This window comes from Eumetopias jubatus, unplaced genomic scaffold (assembly GCF_037043125.1).
Source record: "Eumetopias jubatus isolate StellerSeaLion01/CBP00866 unplaced genomic scaffold, mEumJub1_p1.0 scaffold_14, whole genome shotgun sequence".
NCBI classification, from domain to species: domain Eukaryota; kingdom Metazoa; phylum Chordata; class Mammalia; order Carnivora; family Otariidae; genus Eumetopias; species Eumetopias jubatus.
Genome location: NW_028274820.1, coordinates 62,323,575 through 62,346,305, shown reverse-complemented (window position 1 = coordinate 62,346,305; position 22,731 = coordinate 62,323,575). Strand labels below are relative to the sequence as shown.

Sequence of the window (22,731 nt, the reverse complement as noted above, 5' to 3'; positions counted from 1 at the left end):
TTGCTTAACTATTACACAAGTTCCATATAAATATATTTTCACAGTTAAGGGTTCAAAGAATATAGAAGAAGACAACAGGAAATAAAAACCCAAAACGACCTCAAGTGCCTCGTCTTTGCCTAATCCCAGTTTCTATCTCAGAGTCACCAGTACTCGAAGCTTGCTGTTTATCCCTCCAGATTTTTTTTTCCTGGCATTTACTTATATGTGTGTGTATATGTAACTATTTTAAAATAGGAATTGGACTACAACAAGCTATCACTGCACACCTATTAGGATGGTTACTATCAAAAAACCAGAGAACAGGGGCGCCTGGGTGGTTCAGTTGGTTAAACGTCTGCCTTCGGCTCAGGTCATGATCCCAGGGTCCTGGGATCGAGCCCTGCATCGGGCTCCCTGCTTGGCAGAAAGCCTGCTTGTCCCTCTCCCACTCCCCCTGCTTGTGTTCCCTCTCTCGCTGTGTCTCTCTGAAATAAATATTATTATTCTCTCAAATAAATAAATAAAATCTTTAAAAACAAAACAAAAAACAGAGAACAACAAGTGTTAGTGATGATGTGACGAAACCCTTGTGTGCTGCTGATGGGAATGTCAAACGGTGGGAGTGTAAAATGGAAAACAGTATGGTGGTTCCTCAAATAATTAGAAATCAAATTGCCGTATGATCCAGCAATTCCATGTCTGGGTATATACCCAACAGAACTGAAAGCAGGGACTCAAAGAGATACTTGTGCACCCATGTTCATAGCAGCCTTAGTCACCATAGCCAAAGGTGGAAGCAAGCCAGCTGTCCAGTGATGGACGAACGGATAAGCACAATGTCATACATACATACAAGGGAATATTACTCAGCCCTAGAAAGGAAGGAAATTCTGACAGATGCTACAAAGCGGATAACATTGAGGACATTAGGCTAAACGAAAGCCAGTCCCAAAAAGTCAAATATTATATGATTCCACTTATATGAGGTACCAAGAGTAGTCAAACTCTTAGAGCCAGGAAGTAGAATGGTGGTTGCTATTTCACGGGTTTAATGGGTACAGAGCTTCAGTTCTGCAGGATAAATGGAGTTCTGCAGACGGGCTGCACAACAGTGTGAATGTACTTAACACTACCGAACTGTACACTTAAACATGGTTAAGTTGGAAAATTTCACGTTATGCATTTTTAAACCACAGTTAAAACTCTATTTTTAAAGGAGTTGGGATGTAAATAGATTTCTAACCAGCCACTTTCTCACTGAACTGACTGTGATCAGGATCAGGTTTTGCTGGGAACACTGGACTGAAATGTTCAGTTTGGATGTCTGTCTCTCCTCCCTTTCTCCCCCAAAAGGTGAATTTCTTGAGGGTGTGTCAGGGCATCATTTATCTAAATCTCTCCAGTGGGTAAGGGCCTCAGTAAGTATCTGTCAATATGATGCTAACTTCACTCTTTCTATCATCACTATGTTAATAAATATTTGAACCTATGCAATTATTCCCAAAGATTCCTACTGATAGGGTGTTTTTTTCCTGCTTTATTGCAGCACAATGCACAATGCACATAACATAAAATTTACCACCAGTAACCTTGAATACATTCACAGTGTTGTGCAGCCATCACCTCTGTCTAATTTCAGAACATACTCATCACCGCAAGAAGAAACCCATAGCCATTAGGAGCCGCTCCTCATTCTTTACGCCCCCCAGCCCCTGGCAGCTGCTAAATCTTCTTTCTGCCTCTAAGGGTTTGCCTGTTTCGGCTACGTCATGTAAATGGAATCATACATGTGGCCTTTTGTGTCTGCATTCTGTCACACATCTTGATGTTTCCAAGGTTCATCCACGTTGTAGCATATATCAGTGCTTCATTCCCTTTTCTTGTCAAAGAATATTCCACCGCATGGCTATACGTTTTGTTTATCCATTCATCAGTGGATGGACACTGGATGTTTCTACCTTCCGGCTACTGCGAATATTTATGCACGAGCTCTTGTTTGAACCCCTGTTTTCAATTCTTTTGAGTGTATACCCAGGAGCAGAATTGCTGGATCCTTCGGTAATTCTACAATTGACTTATTGAGGAACCTAATGCATATTTAAAACATTTAAAAAATTAGGTAAAATCATCCTATCAAGGAAAGAAAACAGCTAGTACGTGCAGGGTGGAAGACAGTGAGGAGGACAAGGGGAAAAGCTACGCATTAGAGTTTGTGCTGTGTGTTGTGTCAGGAGCAGAGAGAGAAAGCGAGCAAGTGGGAGAGAAAGGCAGAACTGTGATAAGACAGCGTGAGAACACACTCATCCGACAGAACCAGACCATGAAGACCTCCAGTCTCGGGGAGCCAGGTCAATGGGGAGCAGGAGGAAAACTGTAAGAAGAAATGTAATCAGACAGGCATGAACTGTATCAGCCTCACACTAATAGAATTACCAAGGTTCTACCCTACGGCTCACAGGGACGGCAGGAACATGCTAATGTAATTGTGCTCGGAAGCCACAGGAGGATTTTATGCCCTCCAGTGCCGCATCAATCTAAAACCACATTTTAGTTTTGAAATTGCAAATACCCTTTCTGGTCGGTAGGATGTCAGTTCGCTTAGCAGGTTTTCTTTTTCTTTTCTTTTTTTTTTTAAGACTTTATTTATTTATTTGACAGAGAGAGACACAGCGAGAGAGGGAACACAAGCAGGGGGAGTGGGAGAGGGAGAAGCAGGCTTCCCGCGGAGCAGGGAGCCCGATGCGGGGCTCCATCCCAGGAGCCTGGGATCATGGCCTGAGCCAAAAGCAGCTTAACGACTAAGCCACCCAGGTGCCCCTTCTTCTTCTTCTTCTTCTTCTTCTTCTTCTTTTAAACTGCATCTTCCCGAGCATCAGATTAGTTTTAGTTTTGTGTGTACGGGCACTGATTTGACTACTTCTCTGAGATGAGAGGAATACAGCACCGACTGTCAGCTGTGCTCTCCTGGCGAGCTGTGCGAGGCATGGCCTCTCTTACGTTCTCAGGGAGGAGACTGGGCACCATGGGCTCAAAATGCAGTGAACTTTAGAATTTACCGAGTCTGAAGGTTGAAGGACTGCACAGCACACTACTGAGACAGAAGTGAGATTTTGAAGAATCTGCTTTTCTAGAACGGTTTAGTGTTGAGATCAGCAAAATATGGCCGGCAGACCAAATCCAGCCAGCACCTGTTTTCTGTAAATAAAGTTTTATTGGAAGACAGCCATGCCCATTCATTTATGTATTGTCTATGGCTCCTTTCCTGTCAAAACAGCACAACTGAGTAGTTGTGACCGAGACCGTATGGCCCGCAGAGCCTCAAATATGTCCTTTCTGGCCCTATAGAGAAAATGTTTGCTGACTTCTGATTTAGGGTAGGAGTCAGTAACTGAAAAGCCTCCAGGGGCCAGGTGTCACATTCACCTGTTACAGTCTGGGTATAACAGAGAACGGTGGGATTTGTGGCATGAACGTGGCCAATTAACAAACACCTGCTTAGGGAAAGGAAATGAGCCTCGCAGGAGTGCTGACAAGACCGACTCCATCTTTGGCCCTCCATCTCATGCTGCTCCTCTCTCCTTCCTCTCTCCCTTAGTTCAGAGCAGTAGTCTTTACATATTATTTAAAAAGCACACAAGGTCACTTCTCTCTAAATGTGCAATCCCACAGGCCAGCAGAAAAAGACCTGCCCAGGCTGATTCCAAGAGGACCTGTGAGCTGAGCAGGGAGAAGGCTCAAGCTCCCTGGTCTGCCTGCAGGAAGCTGAACCCTGGAGGAGGGACTTTGCCAAAGTCCTTCTGAAGGGAAAGGGTCAAAGAGCCCAGTTCATGTTCTTGGGCTATCCCAGGACACGGACGATTTTCCATGCTAGTTCACAGATATCTGGGATTGGGGGCTTGACTCCTGTTGTTGGGTGGGAAACACCCTTACTCCATGTTGTTGCCACTGTCCCTGCTTACCAGCTACTGACCAACTGGATTGCTTCAGCACTGGACCAGAACTGCCTCACCTTAACTAATAGGCAGCTTCGCTGTGTGGTTAACAACCTTGCTTTACTTTGCTTCCTGTTTTCCTAAAGTACTTGTCTCCTGCCCTTTTGGCCCTGAAGGATATGCCCGCCTCTTGGGCTAAGTAGGTAAGCAGAGTGGAGGCCTCTACTTGGAGGCTGGCCACATGATGAAATTGGGAGAAGTCAGGCTCTTACCAGCCTGAGATTTTCAGACTTGGCTGGACACTGGAATCAACTGGCAGCTTTCAAAAATACTACCACGTGGGTACCTCCCTGTGTATTTTGATTTAGTGGGTCTCAGTGCAACCTGGCTTTTGGGATTTTTAAAAGCTCTGTTGGTCATTCTAATGTGTATTCAAGGTTGAGAACCACTGAAGGACATTCTCCACTTCACAGTCTGCCAGAGTTCTGAACTGGGGTTTTTCAGATTCTTCTCTGGTTATTAATACAAAGCTCCTGTATCCCATTTTGCTGTTGTCCTGGGGTGGTTAGCTCCCTTGTCAAAAGCCCTAGGAGGGGAGGGGCAAGTGGTAAATCAAGGCACTCAAATCCAAAGCCAAACAATTAACTCTGGAGTTCTGTTAACAAGCTTCTAAATGAATCCTTAGGGCCAGGACAAGTAAGTATTCAGACACTTCCAGAAGTACAAACAGCACTGTATTCTCCCAGTAGTACAGTGAAATCATGACATCATCTTTTAGGCAGCCTGGAGCCAATCAATGCACACTAAGCACTTAATTCTGGAGGGTAAGGGAAAACCAAGAGGCTTCCCAAGGTGGTACTTACTTCTGGGGATCTTGCTGGGGTAAATCTTCTGGCATGGTTTATATTCATCTGGAGGAGGAAAGTCTTCCACAGTATGAAACGTGAATTTAGATTCAAAGTCATCTGCACATGTGGAAAATAGCAAAATTACTCTGGTTATTGTGATGACCTAAGTTTCGAGAATTTCCAAGAGCACACAGGTTTGCCTGCCCAGTTTTAATGACTGGGCTATTTCCCCTTAAGAACCCCCATCTACCTCTCAATTTTTACTGCTTAGCTCAGACAAGGGGAATCAGGAAACGTGAAATCAACAGACTCTCCCTATCATCCACCCTACCTTGCTTTGACCAACATCTTAGGGAAACTTCTAAAGGGAGAAGTGCCATGAGCTATCCAGGGTCCAGAGTCAGAGGTGGGGAACGTGCCAGCAATAAGGGACCAGCAGAGTCCCTGTGGCCTGTTGCTACTCCTGAGCCCCTGGCGAGGGCTTTGCTTGGGAGGGGTGAGCAGATGGAAAGTCCTCAGCTTGGCTGGTGGGAAGGAGTATGGCTTATGTCCAGTGGGGGACCTGGGCTCCCCAAAGCAAACAGGATTTTCCCTGTGCTCCTGATTGCAAGAGGAGTCTTGTGGCCCCTTTACGAGCTGAGTCCCTGCTTTGGGTCTGACCCCAGAGAACTTGCCTTCCTATCTCCGTATTTTTGCCCTAACCGTCCCTCTGTCTGGTGGGCCTTCTATTCATCCTTTCACCTTTTCCAGACCACTCTATTCTTCCTATTGTGTAATCCAATATGCATGGACTTCTCCATGGGGACAGAGACACCCACACACATACACAGTTTGAATGTTGATTTTCTTCCGTCTTTCTCATCACTATCAGAAAGTTAGAGACCGAGTCCTGGAACCTTCCAGAAAGCCTCAAGAGAAACCTTATTTAACACAACTTGTAGGATGTTTTGCCCTAGAGTGAGCTCCCTGTTCTTGTAAAGCATGCACCCTGAAATGGTGGGCTGGCATTCTCCCTCCAAGGGACAGGGGAAACCACTCCCTTACTGGCAGCCGGCACAGCACAAGGTGGGCCCACTTACCGATGATATGCAGGCCTCCGTTCCGCAGCTGACCTCCAGGCTGCTGTGTCGGGGTCCAGGCTGGGGCCTGTTGGCTTCTGCTTGAAAGCTCCGTGGTGGGTGATCTCGCAGGGGGTGCTGGGGGTGGATTTAGCTTCCCCCCACTGGTCCCTTATAGAAAAGATGCCAGTGTATTCAGATACAGGAACGGGGAACAGCAGATGCTATACCTCCTGGGAGAAGTGAGGTACTGAGGTCTCTGGATGTCAGAGAATCTGGTGGATAAAAGGGCTGCCTCTGGGGCTAAGCTGCTTGGGACTGAATTCCAGCTCTCCTGCTGGGATAATGACAACCTCTTTGTGCCTCTGTTTCCTCGCCTGTAAAACAGTACACACACCTCCTAGGGGTGTTGAGAGGGCTGAATGAGTAAAGTGAAGTGAAGTGGCATGCAGTAGGGTTCAGTCAATGTTAGCTGCTGTGACAATATGATTGATGAGGGCAACCTTCAGGATCAGAAGGCACAGCTCAAAGAGGGGAACCTCTGCCGAGTCAGCAGAAAGGGAAGGGCTGTCTGTCGGTGAGGCACAGAGGGAGGCGAGGCGAACAAGCTGTGGGGCTTGCTCCCGTCCCCGGGGTTCTGCTTACTCGGGTTCCCTGCCTTGCAGACCCTGCCTTCTCCCTCCAGTCAGCCTAAATCCACCCCGCCCACCACAAAATGTCCACCATTACAACCTCTTTCTCGCCGCCTCCCCCCGCCCAATCTAAGGCACTGGTTTTCTCACCACCCCGTGAACACTTCAGAATCACAGGCGGCTCACCGGGATGAATGCCCTTACGGCCACCAGTCCGTTGAAAAGCGAATGCCTTGAACCTTATCGCTTGTGACCAAGGGCCTTAAAAATATCCTTGCCCTTTGTACCAGGAATTCCTTTTGAGGAACCTGTCCTTTCAAAATATCCAAAAGGTGGATGACAATTGCTACAAAAGTGTTTCCTGCAATACTAGTCACAATAACAAAAAATAGAATCAATTTAATACTAGTAATCTGGTAAATGCTGATGATCTTATTAATATGCTTATGAGTAAACATTAACAACTTGACAAAACTGTTTATGATGTAATATTAAATTAAAACAACATAGAAAATTGTATATCCAAAATAGTAGTAACTTGGTAAATCTGTAGATATTTTTGAAAAAAAAAATGAAGTACACCCAAATATGACAGCTTTTATTTCTGGGTGATGTTACTGTAGGTGATGTCAATTTCTTTCTATTTGCTCTACAGTGAGCTTGTGCTATTTTTAATTTGAGGAAATACATTTAGGAAACCTTCTGCATGAAAAGATTTTCTTAAAGACCAAGGGATATGTGTGCATGTGAGTGTGGATGTGTGTTGGGGTGTGTGTGTGTGGATGTGGTGTTTACGAGCACGTGTGGATGTGTGGGTGTGGATATGTGTGTATGGGCGTATACTTTCCATTTGGAAGGACACCAGAGGTGAACGAAGCTTCCCTGTTATGTGGAAATCAGTTGGACATGCATGCTCAATCCAAAATCCTCTCTGCTAGGTATGTGAAGGAATTATTCTTAATATTTGGCTCGAAATACAGACCCTTAATTTTCTTGAGTCAGCACGAGAACGTGCCAAAAAGAAGACAGAAGGCTACTGTAATCTGCCTAGGGCCAGTGCAGACTGTGGCTGGGAGCCAGGCTGTATAGTAACTCAGGCAAAAATTACACTAGACACCTGGTTCTGGAAACAAACTGCATCCACAGCCCCCTCCACTGTAGACAGGAGATTCGGGTGGATGAATGACGAGAGTCAGAATGAATAACCCTTCTCTAGAGCTCAGTGCTGCCAGGCCCGGCTCCAGCAATCACAAGAGGTGGGAAATATTGCTGTCCCCATTTTACAGATGAGGAGAAGTAAGCACAGAGAGGCTAAGTGATTGCCCAGGGTCACACAGCTAGTAATTGCAAGGTGATCAAAGCCAGAATGCCTGGCCTGTGGTCTGTATGATCTTGGACAAGTCTTTCAGCTTCCCTGCCCCTTGATTTCCTGTCTCTAACACGAATACAACATGAGGTCCCATACAACAAGTTTTACTGGGCTCCATGAGGGGCACTGATAGCTCTGTTCTAAAACAAAATCCAAGAGTTAAGACATCTCAAGTGTTCCCAAGTGGCTCTGCTCTAGGAGCAGGCCTCTGGCTGTGTCCCTAGCACCTTCATAATTACTGGTGAGGGTTGAGTGATCCTCGGACGCGGCCACCCTGGACGAGAAGACTGGTGCTTACCTGGGCCTCGGCCGGGCCTCTTCTTCTGCAGGAATGGCTGGGATCCTGGAGGAGCTGGTGGCGCTGGCAAGGCCTGCATGCTGGACTTGGGTGGCTGGGCCTGGAAGCTGGGAGACTTGGGGGGCAACAGGAGTGGGGCTTCGCTGTTGTTGTTAGCTCCTGGCAAAGGAGGCACAGGCACAGAGGACCTCGGGGTACAGGAGGCATAAAGAGGGGGTGGGGGTGGTGGAGGGGGTGGGGCGGGAGGCTCCCGAACATCTTGGGCAGTGAGCCCAGGATACCCACAAGGTGGGAGGAGAGGGAGTGGGGGTGGGATGGGCGGCAGGTGCAAGGGGGCTAGCTGAGGCTTCATGGCCTTGTCACTGAGGACAGAGGCCAGGGGGGGTGGGGGTGGTGTTGCGGGAAGGGGTGGGGGCAGAGGGGGAGGGGGCGGTGCAGAGGGGAGAGGGGGTGCAACCCCTGGGGTGTTCCCTTTGGTGGGTGGGCCAGGTGGGGACACCAGCGGAGCTTTGGTGGGGGAGGAAGGGGGTAGGGGTGGGGGTAGGGGTGGAGGAGGTGGGGGCGGGGTGGGAGGCGGTGGGGCAGGCATGCTGGGGCGAGGAGGGACTGTCCTGGAGGTGCCATGAGCCTCAGAGGCATTGCCTAGCCTGGGAGAAGCAGGAGGGTTAAGTGGGCCACTGAGAGTTTTCGTGGGAAGCCGGGGAGAAGGTGCGCGGGAGCCAGGGGCTTGCCCTGTTTTGCCACCTGGAAGTGAAACAAGTTCTGAGTCAGCTCAGAGACAGAGGAAGGAGAAACCCAAGTTTGCGGGTAGTGATGACAGACGCCATCCAGCATGATGTCCGTGAACTGCATGGCGGACACTCTCATCCTGCAGGTTCACCCAAAGCCTCAGGGGCAGCAGCTCACATCCCAGGTCAGGCCACCAGACTGTGGTGCAGGACCAGCTTTCCTGTTCCATCCCAACTCTGCCCTCGCCTGACAAGGGCCCAGCAGTCTCCCGGCCCAGGGCACTGGGCTGCTCTGACCTCCTTCGCCCTTCCTCATTTCAAGGCCACCCTCACACTTATTCACCATTACCCACTGGGTCAATCCAGTTGGGGACCCAGCCCTCACATCCTGGTTTGGATCTTCAGGTGTACCAACTGGAAGCTCCTTGCTAGGGAGGTTTTCTCACTTCCAGCATTATGTGAACATTCATTTTCTACATCAAGATCAGAAGATGAATCATTCCTTGTATAAGGTCACTCAGAAGTCAGTGGGAAGACACCCTGCCTTGGGGATCCAGGTCCAATGACCTCGAACCTCCCAGTTCCATGGCCTCTGGAAGTTCAAAGTTTCTTTTCTGAAAGACATGCCCATTTCCAACAGGTTCTCTGTCTCCTGGCCTCCTGGCTTCCTTATCCCACAGATCCACGAACCCCAACTTGAAACCAATGCCTCTTTGGAACTCAACAATGGCACACTCCTCACAGCAATGTGTGTTCGGTGTGCTTCATGGAAGACTGGATGGAGGTGCTCCCTAGGAGGGGCCTCGTCACTCTTTGCACAAAGCCCCTTCACTGTACTGCTACCCCTTGTCCCTTTGTCCCTTTCTCACATGGAGAAGAATGTTCCTCTCCCCATTTACTAAAGCATGGAAGTTCTGCGATCACTGCTTATATGTGTCCTTGGAGCATCACTGTCCACCCAGGAGGCATGCTATTAATACCCCTTCCAAACAAATACAGTGCTCTCCTGAATGGAATTCCGGGGAATCTATCTTTTCCTGTTCTCCCACCCTTATATTTTATTACCCCTCTGAAAACATGTGGAGAACACGTGAAAAGATGGCTGCTTCTCCTACCTACAGCTTCCCAGGTGTTGCAGAATAAAAAACACAGCTTTCAAATCAGATTATAAACCCCAGCCTCTTGTGGCGGTTCTGAGCTTTTCAGCTTAGAACTGAGTCTCCAGTTGTGTTCACCCAACCAGGTGCAAGATCGTACCCCAGAGGACTTGATGCCGAAAGCCAGGCCAATCAAAGTGAGGTGTGGCAGAGGTGATGCTGGGGCTGAAACTCAGTGGGCAGGATGGCAGCATCTGGCCTTCCCCAGGGATGCCCCTCATCTGGCTATGAGGTGACAGTTACCTGGGCAGCACTACTCATTGCAAGTCTCAGCTATGGAATGGCTGCTCTTGGGGCAGGGTGGTGATGTCACCATTCCTCTGTTGAGGGTTTTCTTTGGGGCTGTTCCAGAAGAGATAATATCTTCCACCCTGTCTGACTTGATTCCCCTTGGGATCAGCTGGCTGACCGTGACCAGGAGGGAAGGCCCCCCACCTGGTCTTTCCAAGGACAGGACCTACCTACCACCCGCAGCTCTAACATTAGACATTTTACGTGAGGTTTAGGGTAGGTGTCAGGCTCAGAGATTCCTGCCTCCAAGCCTGTTTCCATAGTCCACAGAGATGAAGATGGAGGACCAAGGCAGTCCCTAACAAGGCAAGGCCTCCCTATATGCCTACTCGCTCCATGAACTTTAAAGGGCTACCAAGTTTGAGGAGCAGAATCAGCCCCTGATTAACCAATGCAGACTTTTGAAGTGACTGAGGACACACCATGTGCCCAAGACTCAAAAACTCTTAGAATGAGTGAGTTAAAAGTGCAGAAGCTTCTGTTTACTAAGCAGCCAAGCAAATGAGAAGTGGGCAAACCTATTTTTACTATGATGTGAACAGCAGAGGCAAGGTAGGCACAAGTCCTCATTTGGCTTACGCTCACGCCCACTCCAGGACGTGGCAGAGAGCTGCCAAACCAGCGGACAGAGCCAAGGGAAGAAAGTGCCAAGGGGAGGGAGGAGGAGGCTTTCCTTCATAACATAAATGCTAACTCCAGAAATCCAAGGAGAAACACAAAAGGTCACTCCTTCAGAATGCTAAGCCAGGACCACATTATGACTTTTGAAGACATTTTATGGCTGCATTGCTATAAAGACAAATACAATCTTTTACTCTAAACTTTCATGTTTTATTTTCTGATTTAAAAAGATATCCAAACATTTTCATGGACTGCCAAAAGTACTGTGAGCACTAGCCTCTGTGCTTTCTGGGCCTGATGGCTCTAAGCAACCATCCTACCCACTCCCGCATTCCATTTAACAAATATTTACTGAGCACCTACTATGCGTCTGTACATCTGTGAAGAGAAACTAGTGGACATTTTATATCACACAGGATGTTTATTTGATACCACTCAGGAATTTTGAAAAAGAAGGCGGCACTGGGAAATGCCAACACTCTTTGCTAAACCCTTAGCAAAAAAAGAGGAAATGCAATGGCCTCTGAGAAGGTTCAGATTGGATCTCAAAGCATCCTAGAGCTCTTATCTTTGCTGGACTTTATCAGTAGGCGACAGCAGCAAATGCACCTCATTATGTCAAACAGCCACAGAGCCCAGTGAAAAGGTTAGCACACCCCATGGCAGAAGATTGTATACCAGCAATGTTTGGGGCTCGATATTCCCTGATTAATGCAATTCTCAGAGTTTATTTCAACTTGCTGGCTAAAGAGAAAAATAATAGGAAAAACACTTCTATTACGCATAACTAATATATATTTGCCCAATTTTAATGCGATACTTTCAAAATATCTGATACCCACTAACACACAATGACTACAGTAGACTGGCTGAAGAAATGGCCTCGAGTATCCACTCACTCCTGATCCCGTAATCTTTGAAATGTGATTTTGCCAATCCTCCCATCGAGAAACGAAGTGTCTTTTCCCACCCTTGTTTCTGGGCTGGTCCTGTGACTTGGACAAGAGGGTGCGGTAGGAAGTAATATTGTGCCAACTCCAAGACTAAGCCTTAAGAGACTTTATATACTTCTGTCCTCTCTGTTGGAACCCTGCCACCAACAGGAAAAACAATCCCAATTAGTCTGCTAGACACTGAGAGACCATAAGGATGTGTCAGGCCAGTCATCTCCGCTGAGGCACCAAAGATATAAGAAATATAAGATTAGCAAAAGCCATCTGACCAAGCTGTACGTACCAGAGGGAGCCTAGCTGAGACCACCGTAAATTGCCAACCACAGAACTGTAAGCTAGACACATGGTCGTTTAAGGTCCCTAAGTTTTAGGGTATTTTGTTATGTATCATAACGAAATACCCTACTGATAACAATACCCAACTGATAACAATGACTGATGCATTACGGTGACATCACTAAGATTTTTCTAAAGTGCTTTATACCTTTTGTCTGTACTTTGCAGTCTGGGCCCCAATCACACCACTGCTAAACACTACACACTGTGGCAAGTCATTCTTCAATTATTACAATGGGATGATTTAAACAGGACGATGATTTATGGATACTTCCAGGGCATGCGCCCAAATCCGCAATCTCCTGCTGTACAACTTTTCACTAAAAACGTGTCACAGTCCTCATGGCTCACAAGCATTGCCCAGTAGGTTCGACCCATGAAGGAGCGAACGATCACGAGGTAGCCAGTCTGAATTCTCCCTTACCTGCCACATCCCTCTGGCCGGCTGGTCTCAACACAGGAAAGCCACCAGCAAACAGGTCTCCCAGGCTTGGGGGTGTGCTTCCGCCTCGAGAGTTTGCAGACCCTCCTCCTTCTTTGTTGATTCCTTTAGAACCTTTGCAGAGAAGAGGCAAGTCAATGAGGACTTGTGAGGAGAGCTGAGCAGCCCATTCAAAGCCTGGGGCAGTGATCCAACAGCGCTGAGGCAGCCTTCCCGTCCTCCCACCTCCAGCCTTACCCTTCCAGTGGGCTTCTTTCCCAAACCCCCCTGCCTGGTGACCCCGCAGACTCATGTGCTCACACCTGTCTGCTACTCTCTGTGGACCTACCTAGGAACCGAAGACCGTTGGTAGCTGAGCACCCTGAAAAGTGACCCAAACAAAGGGACCTAAATGCTGCCATTCCCCAGATGCCTGTGGGGGGAACTGGCAGCACCTTTCAAATGAGAACACCCAAACGTTGTAGGTGGAGTGCTGGCCCTATTTTCAACTCGACTGTTGCTGTGGGAGGCCCAGACAGAGAAAACACACAGATTTAATTTAGTCAGTAATTGTAACTTCTTGTCCACAGAGTCTGGCCCAGGACTGCAAGCAGGAAGTGAGGTCTGCAATGATTGGTGCTTTGGCATTTTCCTTCTCAGTCTGCCCAGCATTTACTCCCTACACCCCGCACCCTTCCCTGCATCTTTCTTTCTACAGAAGAGAAAGCTTGTGAAACCCTGGGGGAGAGGTGTCACTAATTCTGGCCTTCCAGGTGGGTGTGATGACCAACTCCATTCAATGAGAAGACATATGGCTTAGACAAGAATTTCTAGCAAGAAATGTTCACAGCCTGAAGCTAACTTGCACAGAGGAATCAGGGCACAGTGCCCACTGGTGGATGAATGCATTTAGATCATTCCGAGTATTAATATATATTACCTACCCACTGGAATGATTAGGGAGTGAGTATTCCAATCAAATGGGTTTATCTGGTAATTGGGCTTAACCAATTAGTGGGTCTAACTGGAAATGAATTTTTATTGCAATTGTTGAAAATATTTCTTAAAATGATTTATCTATCCCTGTATACTAAAATATATAATTACAGATACTAGATACAATTATATTTTTAGGACTATCTTTGAGAGTTACCATCATGTGCATCACTGAAAACTATATGAAGACATAATAAGAGATGACATTGATAAATAGTTCTGCATAGATTATTTCAACCTTCAGCAATCTTGACCAGAAAAAAAAAAAAAGCAGATATTACTACCTCCCCCATTTTGTGGATGAGCGGACTGAATCTCAGAGAAATCCCCAGCTGCACCTGGTAGCAGACTCGGGACTCGGCCCCGGTCATGTGACCCAAGCACAGGGCCCCTCTTAACTCTGTACATAGAAAGCGCAGTCATGGGATTCTATGAGAGAATTCTGAATACATCTTTTTTCCTTGCGAACACAAAAATTTGGCATACTTTAATGTTGAGACTTTAATTTTTCTCTTTGGGAACTAGGTGGATGCAGGGTAAGCTATCTTTAGAGGGTATCTCACTGTGGATGCACACAGAGTGGAGTAGCCAGATGACAGAATATTAGTCAGCAATAAGGAGTAAAGACGGGGCACACGCTACGGCATGAACGAACTCTGAAAACATGCTAAGTGAAGGAGCCAGTCACAAAAGGCCACATACTGTATGATTCCGTTCACATGTATATCCCCAAGAGGCAAACCCACAGAGACCAGCTGCCAGGGACTGGGGGAGGGGCGGAATGGGGAGTGACATGTAATGGGCATGGGGTCTCCTTCTGGGGTGATGAAAATGTTCTGAAACTAGACCGAGGTGATGGTTGCAACCACATTGTGAATGTACAAATGCCACTGAAATGGACACTTTAAATGGCTAAAATGGTGAATTTGATATGTATTTTATCACAATTAAAAAAAAAAGGTATCCCACCATGAATTTGCTCGTTTGTTTAGCATTCGAACAGTGGTAGAAGATCTGCTCTAAACCATCTGTACACCTGGAAAGGAGCTCTGACTCTCTCACTCACGTGGCCCATACATCATGCAAGTCCGCGAAGGCCCAAAGTGCATCCTGGGTAACAAGTGTTGCCCCTGCCCTGAGCAAGCCAGCGGTGCCTGGCTGAGCCCCACATGGCCTGCCCGTGACTCACGGCAGGCCCGGCCCAGCTGCTCACTTACTCTCAATCTGTGGGGCACTGCGGTCACTGATCTGTGTGACTTTCCGTAGGCGAGTTCCTTGCTGGATATCAGCCAACAGTGCACTCCGACTTTTGGGGTCTGCCTTTCTCAAGCTGGAAGCGTCTGTACCTACCTGTAAGGGAACAAGAGGGATTTGATTATAACCACATATAATATCATAATCTACTTTTTGCTAGTACAACTTCCTTGTGTCCCACTCCCTTCTGCCTATAAAAGTCTTTCAATTTGTACAGCTCCTTGGGGCTCTCTTCTATCTGTTAGATGGGCTTTCTATCTCTTTTCTCTGTTAGATGGGCTGCTGCCCGATTTCATAAATCACTGAATAAAATCAGATCTTTAAAATTTACTCAGTTGAATTTTGTTTTTAAACATTTCCGCTGTAGCTTGGGCTGACATGGTAGGGGTGTCCATGGGATCGCAGCACCAGGGAGCACCAGACAGAATGGATGCAGGTTGGCGGCAAATAAGGGGAGGGGTAGGATTGCACTGGGAGACACAACCAGGAGGAAACACAGAAGGTTTATACCATGTGCATGGAGACCTGGTTAAATAGTTCTCAAAGCCAGAAATACTTCTTAGCCCCTGCTCTATAGGAGGTACCATGTGTCTTTAGTTTTCAGCTGAAATATCACGACTTCAGAGGCTTTTTCTAACCCTCCAGTCTAAGTAAGGCCCCGCAGTGTTCTCTCTTCAGGTACCATCTTCCTTGTTCCTCTGCAATTCCTATCACCTTGTATAAATTTATCTTTCCTTGTGGAAAATGGCAATTCGCAGTTACGAGTTTAAGGTTCACCACCCCACAGGACCGTGTCAGGAAAAAGATCTTATTCGTTTTGTTCACAAATGCATTTCTTTTTTTTTTTTTTAAGATTTTATTTATTTATTTGACAGAGAGAGACACAGTGAGAGAAGGAACACAAGCAGGGGGAGTGGGAGAGGGAGAAGCAGACTTCCCGCTGAGCAGGGACCCCGACGCAGGGCTCGATCCCAGGACCCTGGGATCATGACCTGAGCCGAAGGCAGACGCTTAACAACTGAGCCACCGAGGCGCCCCACAAATGCATTTCTAGAGAGAGTAACAGGACCTGTCTGCAGATAGGCATATCTGCAGTGACTACCAGACGAATGAATGAGTGAGTGAACTAGACCCCGGATGTATAGAATACGCTGCGCTTGCCTTCAAGGGCATGCGTGCGTGCCAGAGAGACGGGACACACGTGCATGGAATTAAGCCACTACATAATGCAGTACATGACGTAAGTCCTACAGAGAGGAAAGCCACCAAGAGTTCAGAAATGGCCATATTTGTCAGGCCACAAGGAAGATATGAGACTTTAAGACGGTCCTCAAAGTATAGATAAGATTTACAAATCCTTGCTCTAGCCATTTTCTGTTCAGAAAAGGACAATTCAGCTTTGTCGACTATATAGTCAGAGACTCTCCAGTGTTACAGGCTAGAATCAAGGGCAATTGCAGTTTTAGCTAAAATGTGCTGAGAGTGCATTTCTACTGGCTGAGTCTACTGCACTGGCAAGGCATCTTCCGCAGGCTTTGAAGGGCATATGCTTCTTGTTGCCTGGAAACAAGCTTTTTGAACCCTTGAGGGGGGCTCATGGATTATGGTCAATAATAGAGCGATAAGCAAAGGGCCCCAACCCTAATGATCACATGGTTTTTAGAATGCATTATTAATGCACATGTACAACAGGGAATTTCTCATACAACATGCTTTTAAAAAGTCTATATAAACAATTAATATCAATAAATAATTTTAAACTGCAAAGTTTTAAGATCTTTAAAGTCTCTCATTTTATTTATAGTAGTTAATGACAAGAATAAAGAGCCAACAGAAATATCATGACTCTAGTCAAGAGAGTATGAACATTTTTGCAAAAATCTAGCATTACAATATCAGACATGTACTATGGTCAGGGATTAGAAGGACAGAGTGCTTTGTAGCTTTCTTCCTATTTACAAGATAAATAACACACTGAATTATGATGGTAGTCATGGTCCAACTCAGGTGATAGCCTTGGGGAAGGCAAAGGTTAGAACGGTGCATTCTTCTGCTTAAAGAAGCAGCTTGACCCATGAACAAACCTTATAGCTAATAATCCTGGGGTGGGAGTGGGTCATCTCATCTAATTTAAACTTGACTGTTTATTACCGAAATGTATCCCCTACTCCCCAAACCCAAACTTGCCCATCCCAGGCTTTTTAGGTGACGGCTATGAAGAAGGTTATATGTCCTTGGAATAATTATTTTAATTTGAGTACCTACTTAGCACAGGCCTCAATAGGTTCTTGATGATTCCACATCACAGATGTGTAGATAAACATCTTCCAAATCAGCAGGAGGATACGGCGAGTCACATCACGTGTACATGCTGCAGTTCAATTTGCTGGACTAAATTTATCATTCCTTCTTTGACTTCTTGGCTTCCTTTCCCGCTGCACTAGTTGGCCCTGATGACTTTCCACTAGAGGGCTCTCCCTCCCCTGATACTGAGCTGGTATCAGTCAAGTCTCTCCTGCAAGGTCAAGAACCAGTAACTTCAGGGCTAGGGTGACCTAGAGATTTAGGCTTAATGGGTTTTGTACAAAAGGACATCTAAGGACATATTCATTTGCACACTGAAAACTGTATTACACCGTGACAGTCTTTTCTACTCCACCTGCAATATTTTTTAACAATTCACTCATAATTTGCTTTCTTAAAAAACCCCAAGAAGTCTTGTTACTGTGGTTACAAGGGTACAGAAACAGAAGAGATTTCCAGATACTCACTCGTTCTTTTATTCTATGCAAATCCTGGTTACTAGCAATGTCACCAAAAGTATAATCAACAGAGAAAAAGCCACTCCTGGACACTTTTCCTGTGGTAATTTTTCCACTAAACATGCCTCCCTCACGGTGCGTGCACGAGTGGGTGCGCAAACACACACACACACACACACACACACACACACACACACACACACTCATTCAGGAAACCATTACTTCAACGTTTGTTCTTGTTCTTTCTCCACATTGTTATTGAGTGTGACCATCTGTTGAGTTGCACATAAACCTTTTGTGGACTCAGTTCCCCCATAGTGAGCTCCAAATGGAATAGCTTGGATCCCAAAAAGATGCAAAGTAGCAGAAGAGCAATGCAAATGAACCCATCCTGAGCCATCCAAAGGCTGAAGAACTGAAGTGAACCAGTAAGATCACAAACACAAAAACTGACTGACAGTTCTAACAGAGCCAAGGGTGGTGAAGTGTCTGTTCTCCCATCTTGCTAAATTAGAAAAGCTTTCGCATGTCCCTTTGTCATCCCAGCAAATGAGCTGATCCGGTTTCAGTGTGGTTGGGGGTGGGGGGTGGGGAATGGCAGTCCAGCCCAGAAATGCATGTCCTGCTGTTTGTCACACTGCTACTATACGCCATTCCTGCATCTGTCTGATTCATACTGATTTCTGTGAGAAACATTAATAAAAACAATCCAGCCGGTTAATCTAAATCTAGCAGGTTGTTTGTCTCAAGGATGATCTAAACCCTACCATCTTCATACAATTTCAGCTTTGCAGCTTCTGAAAGGTACATTCTCCAAGGTGGCTGTTAGACCTAAAATTAGTTCTCAGGTTTCCAGGTACACAGCCTGCTCATTCCCTTGGCCCTCAGCCCGCTCCTGCCTTCCACACCTGGGGGCAGACAGCTCTCAGCAGCCAGAGTACTTGGATTTCAGGACCAAACCTGAGTCCCCAGGCCAGCCTGAATAGCACTGCCTCCCCCTGCCACTACCATCTTGCTGGAGGAGAACACGGGGAGCCTGGGATATGAAAGACAGACATGAAATATTTTCAGAGAAAAGTGACACAATGTTCCCTACACCCCAAATGTGCTTAAGTGAGGCTGTTCTAGAATGAAGGGTACTGGGGTCTAACAGTGTTAGGTCTCATTCTCAGAAATCCAACTATGCAATTAAAATCCACACTATAACCTCCTTTTCTATAGCCTGGTTTCCTGAACGACGGCACACAGACCATGATGTTCCCTTGAGTACCCAGCCGCCTCCCAGAGTCACTTCCTTTACCAGGAGGGTGAAAGCGGCACAACGGGCCCAAAATGGAGCCACCTGCCCCTCCAAGACAGCAAACCAAGACTTAATTTTAGTTTTAGCCCCTCCCGAGAATGTGACCTTTACCCAGTCAATCTGGGTTGACCCCACCAGCACTAGTGAGGTAATTTGTGTGACTGACCCCTGCCCTTCACCTTGTCTGAAATACTCCTTTCTTTTATGACTTCCCTCTCCCACCCATTTTCTGCCTTTATTTATTTATTTTTTAAGATTTTATTTATCTATTTGAGAGAGATCACGAGCAGGAGGAGGGGCAGAAGGAGAAGCAGGGTCCCCGCTGAGCAGGGAGCCCAGTGTGGGGCTCGATCCCAGGACCCTGAGATCATGACCTCAACTGAAGGCAGACACTTAACCCACTGAGCCACCCAGGCGCCCCACGTCCCTTTCTGCTTTTAAAAACCTTCCATTTGGGGCGCCTGGGTGGCTCAGTGGGTTAAGTGTCTGCCTTCGGCTGGGGTCACGATTCCAGGGTCCTGGGATTGTGCCCCGTGTCAGGCTCCCTGCTCAGCAGGGGAGTCTGCATCTCCCTCTGCCCCTCCCCCTGCTTTCTCTCTTTCTCTGTCAAACAAATAAATAAAAATCTTAAAAAAAACACAAAAACCTTCCACTTGGTACGGCTCCTCAGACCTCCCTTCCATTTGCTAGATGGGATGCTCCTTGATTCCTGAATTGCTGAATCAAGTCTATTAGATCTTTAAGTTTACCTAGCTGAATTTTGTGTTTTAACAGGAGGCAAAGCAGAATTAGGGCCCTTTCGTTGGAGCTCTAGGTGTGTCTGTTCCTATTCTCCACACCCTCAGGGAAGTCCATCCCCTGGAGTAATCTCCTCCCCTGGAATGACTGGCTACCGTATGTTGGCAGCTACTCCTTGCCCAAGGGCCGGGAGGCTATCTCGGACCTTCCCTCCTCCTCATTCCCTACAGCTATCCAGTCACAAACTCCTATTGATTCTTTTTTTTTTTTCAAAGGAAAAAGGGTTAATATAAAGATTCAAGATTCACATCATGATAAATGATCTAAAATTGAGTACCTTCTTGTGACAAAAGTTCAACTTTTGCATATTTTCCCTATTTAACTTATCCTGCCATCATTTTTCCTGTTTTTCTATTACTTTCACCCCACCTCTCCCTATGGTTACATTGACAGATTCCCTCCCTCTCCCCATTAGTTTAAAAAGCCTACTCTTGCACAAACTACAATGATTAACACTAATTTTAACACACCCTTTAACTTCACCAACATCTAAGCAGTATCTGTAACCTTCCTTTCCCCTACTCCCCAAGTACACTGTTCACAGTCCATCCTCCTGGGCAGAAATGTGGCATTTTAATTTCGTTTTCCTTTTTGACTCTTGCTGTGGGAAGAAGGTAATATATATTGTGTGTATGTGTTTATAGTTATCCTAGATTGCTAAAGTATATCCTCCAGTAATTTTTTCAAAGAGGGTATGCAAGAAACAAACTTTGTGAATTCTTTGGTATCAAAAAATGTCTTTGTTTTACCTTCAAAATCAAATGCCAATTTGGCTGGGTATAGGATTCTAGGTGTAAAGCCTTCTGCCTGCAGAACTTTTATGACATTGCTCCACTGACTTCTAGCATTTAGAGTATCTAATGATAAGTCTGTGGTCAATCTGATTCTTGTTCCTCTGTAGGTTATTTCTCTTTTTCTGGAAGCCTTTAGAATTTTTTCTTTATCACTGGAATTCCCAAATTTCACCAAGATGTGTCTAGGAGTGAGTCTCTTCTCATCAATCTTAGCAGGTATTCGGTAAGCACTGACAACGTCAAGACTTGAATCCTTTAGCTCTGGAAAGTTTTCTTCAATGATTTCCTTAATTATTTCCTCTGCTCCATTCTCTTTATTATCTTTTTCTGGAATTCCTATCAAACGGATGTTGGAACTTCTGGATCTATCCTCTATGTCTCTTGACCTTTCTTTATTTATTATCTGTTTGGCCATTTGCATTGTATCCTTAGAGAATTCTTCAATTTGGTCTTCTAGATTGTCCATTCTCTCTTCAAGTGTGTCTATTCTGCTATTCAGAACATCTATTGAGTTTTTTATTCCCAAGACCTCTGGAAGGTAATTTTTAAGATTTGCAACCTCCTCCTGTAGCTCTCTAAAGTTGTTAATTACATTTCTTCTAAAGTTTTCTTCAGTTTCTTGTATTAAGTCTGTTTCTTTAGATGTTCGCTCATCTGTTAGCAGAGTTTTGTGTCGCTCTTTGTCAGCTTTCCTTAAAAATTTGGTGATTCCTGATGGAGTACTCGAATTTGTACTTAAATGCCTTTTCTGCTTATCAGAACTTATCTTTAGTGATTTTGAGGGAGAGGCCAAACGCAAGGTCGGACACACTGTCCCAACTCCTTGGTTTCTGGGCATAGCTGTTTCCTTTTTATTCTGGGTTTTTTGTACCATCTGGTGTTTCACCAATTTTTTCTTCTCAAAGTCCTGAGCCAAATAATCATAGGCAATTTCTTTGAGTCCATCTGAGGCCTCTTTTTTCTCATTCTGGGAGGCAGTCTTTACATTTTCTACCTCAGAGTCCTCTCCTTCCTCCCATGATAAAACTACTTCCATTTCCCACTCTGAACCTTTTTCTTCTGGCTCAGAATCTTCTACCCCTTTAATTAAAACAATCTCCAAACCATTATTTTTTTCGTCAACTACACATTGTGTATTTGTCTCCGAATGACGCTGAAAGTTTGAATCCTGTTTCTCACGTAATACTGAAGCCTCTTCTCCCTCCTCCTCCAGCCCTGAAGCCTCTTCTTCCAGCTCTGAAGACTCTTCTTCCTGAATTTCTAAGTTCTTCACCTCCTCTGGCTCAGCAACCTTTACTTCTTTAACAAATAGAAAGCTCAAGCCATCACTGGCTTCTCCCTCAGCTCCATGCTTCAAATCTAGTAGAGTTTTTTCCACTTTTTCTTGAATCCCATACCTTCTTCCTTTATTTTTTCCTTTTGTGGGAGTACATCTTTCAGTAATTCGTTCATAAATGGTTTTTGGCTAATAAAATTGCTGAGACTTTGCATATCTGAAAAGGTCCTTACTTCACCATCACACTTAAATGTTAATGTAACCTGGCATAGAACTTTAGGTTCAAAATCATTTTCCCTCAGAATGTTGAAGACGTTACTCCATTGCTTACTAATGTTCAGTGTTGCTGATGAAAAGTCTGCCACCAACGTAAGTACTGCTCCTTCATCTTCTCTGGAGGTTTTTAGAATTTTCTCTTTATTCTTTAAATTCTAAGGGATTTTTTCCTCTCTTTTTTCTCTGACCAGCTCATCCTCTCCAATCTCTTGGTTCTCTCGTGTTACTTCTGTATGGATACTACGATCTCCCCAAGTGTTGTCTATATTGCTTATGGCTTCTTCCACACTTTCCATGACTTTGTCATTTTTTGATTCATCATGGGACAATTCCTTACCTTGGTTCATACTGTACTTCTTCAGCTTTATCTAATTTGCTACTCAGCTCACTTACTTCTTTTCTTTTAAAGGTCAAATTTTCAGTATCTTCAACTATTTCAGAGTTTGCTCCTTCTATTTTCTCTACCAACCCTGTTTTTTGTGTGGCTAAACCTTTTATTTGTGGCCACTCCTTTTTGGTACTGGAGTTGTTTATATTTTTCACTTCAGGTATTTTACTTTCTACTCCTAAAATTTCCTTTAGATCCTTTTTAAGGGATTCCCTTATCTCTTCAACCATTAAGTCCAGATTTTCCATCAAGCCGTTAAAC

General features: G+C 45.6%; 1 protein-coding gene across 1 annotated transcript in view; it reads right to left on the bottom strand.

Moving 5' to 3' along the window:
- Positions 1 to 22,731, bottom strand: part of WIPF3 (WAS/WASL interacting protein family member 3) — a gene marked incomplete at its 5' end in the record, with an annotated part of 60,180 nt that overhangs the window by 5,190 nt on the left and 32,259 nt on the right. The window contains 5 exons of the mRNA XM_088018367.1: positions 4,778 to 4,879; positions 5,842 to 5,991; positions 8,120 to 8,863; positions 12,630 to 12,761; positions 14,840 to 14,972. Of these exons, the coding sequence (XP_087874493.1) occupies positions 4,778 to 4,879; positions 5,842 to 5,991; positions 8,120 to 8,863; positions 12,630 to 12,761; positions 14,840 to 14,972 (1,261 nt within the window). The remainder of the gene's footprint in view (positions 1 to 4,777; positions 4,880 to 5,841; positions 5,992 to 8,119; positions 8,864 to 12,629; positions 12,762 to 14,839; positions 14,973 to 22,731) is intronic.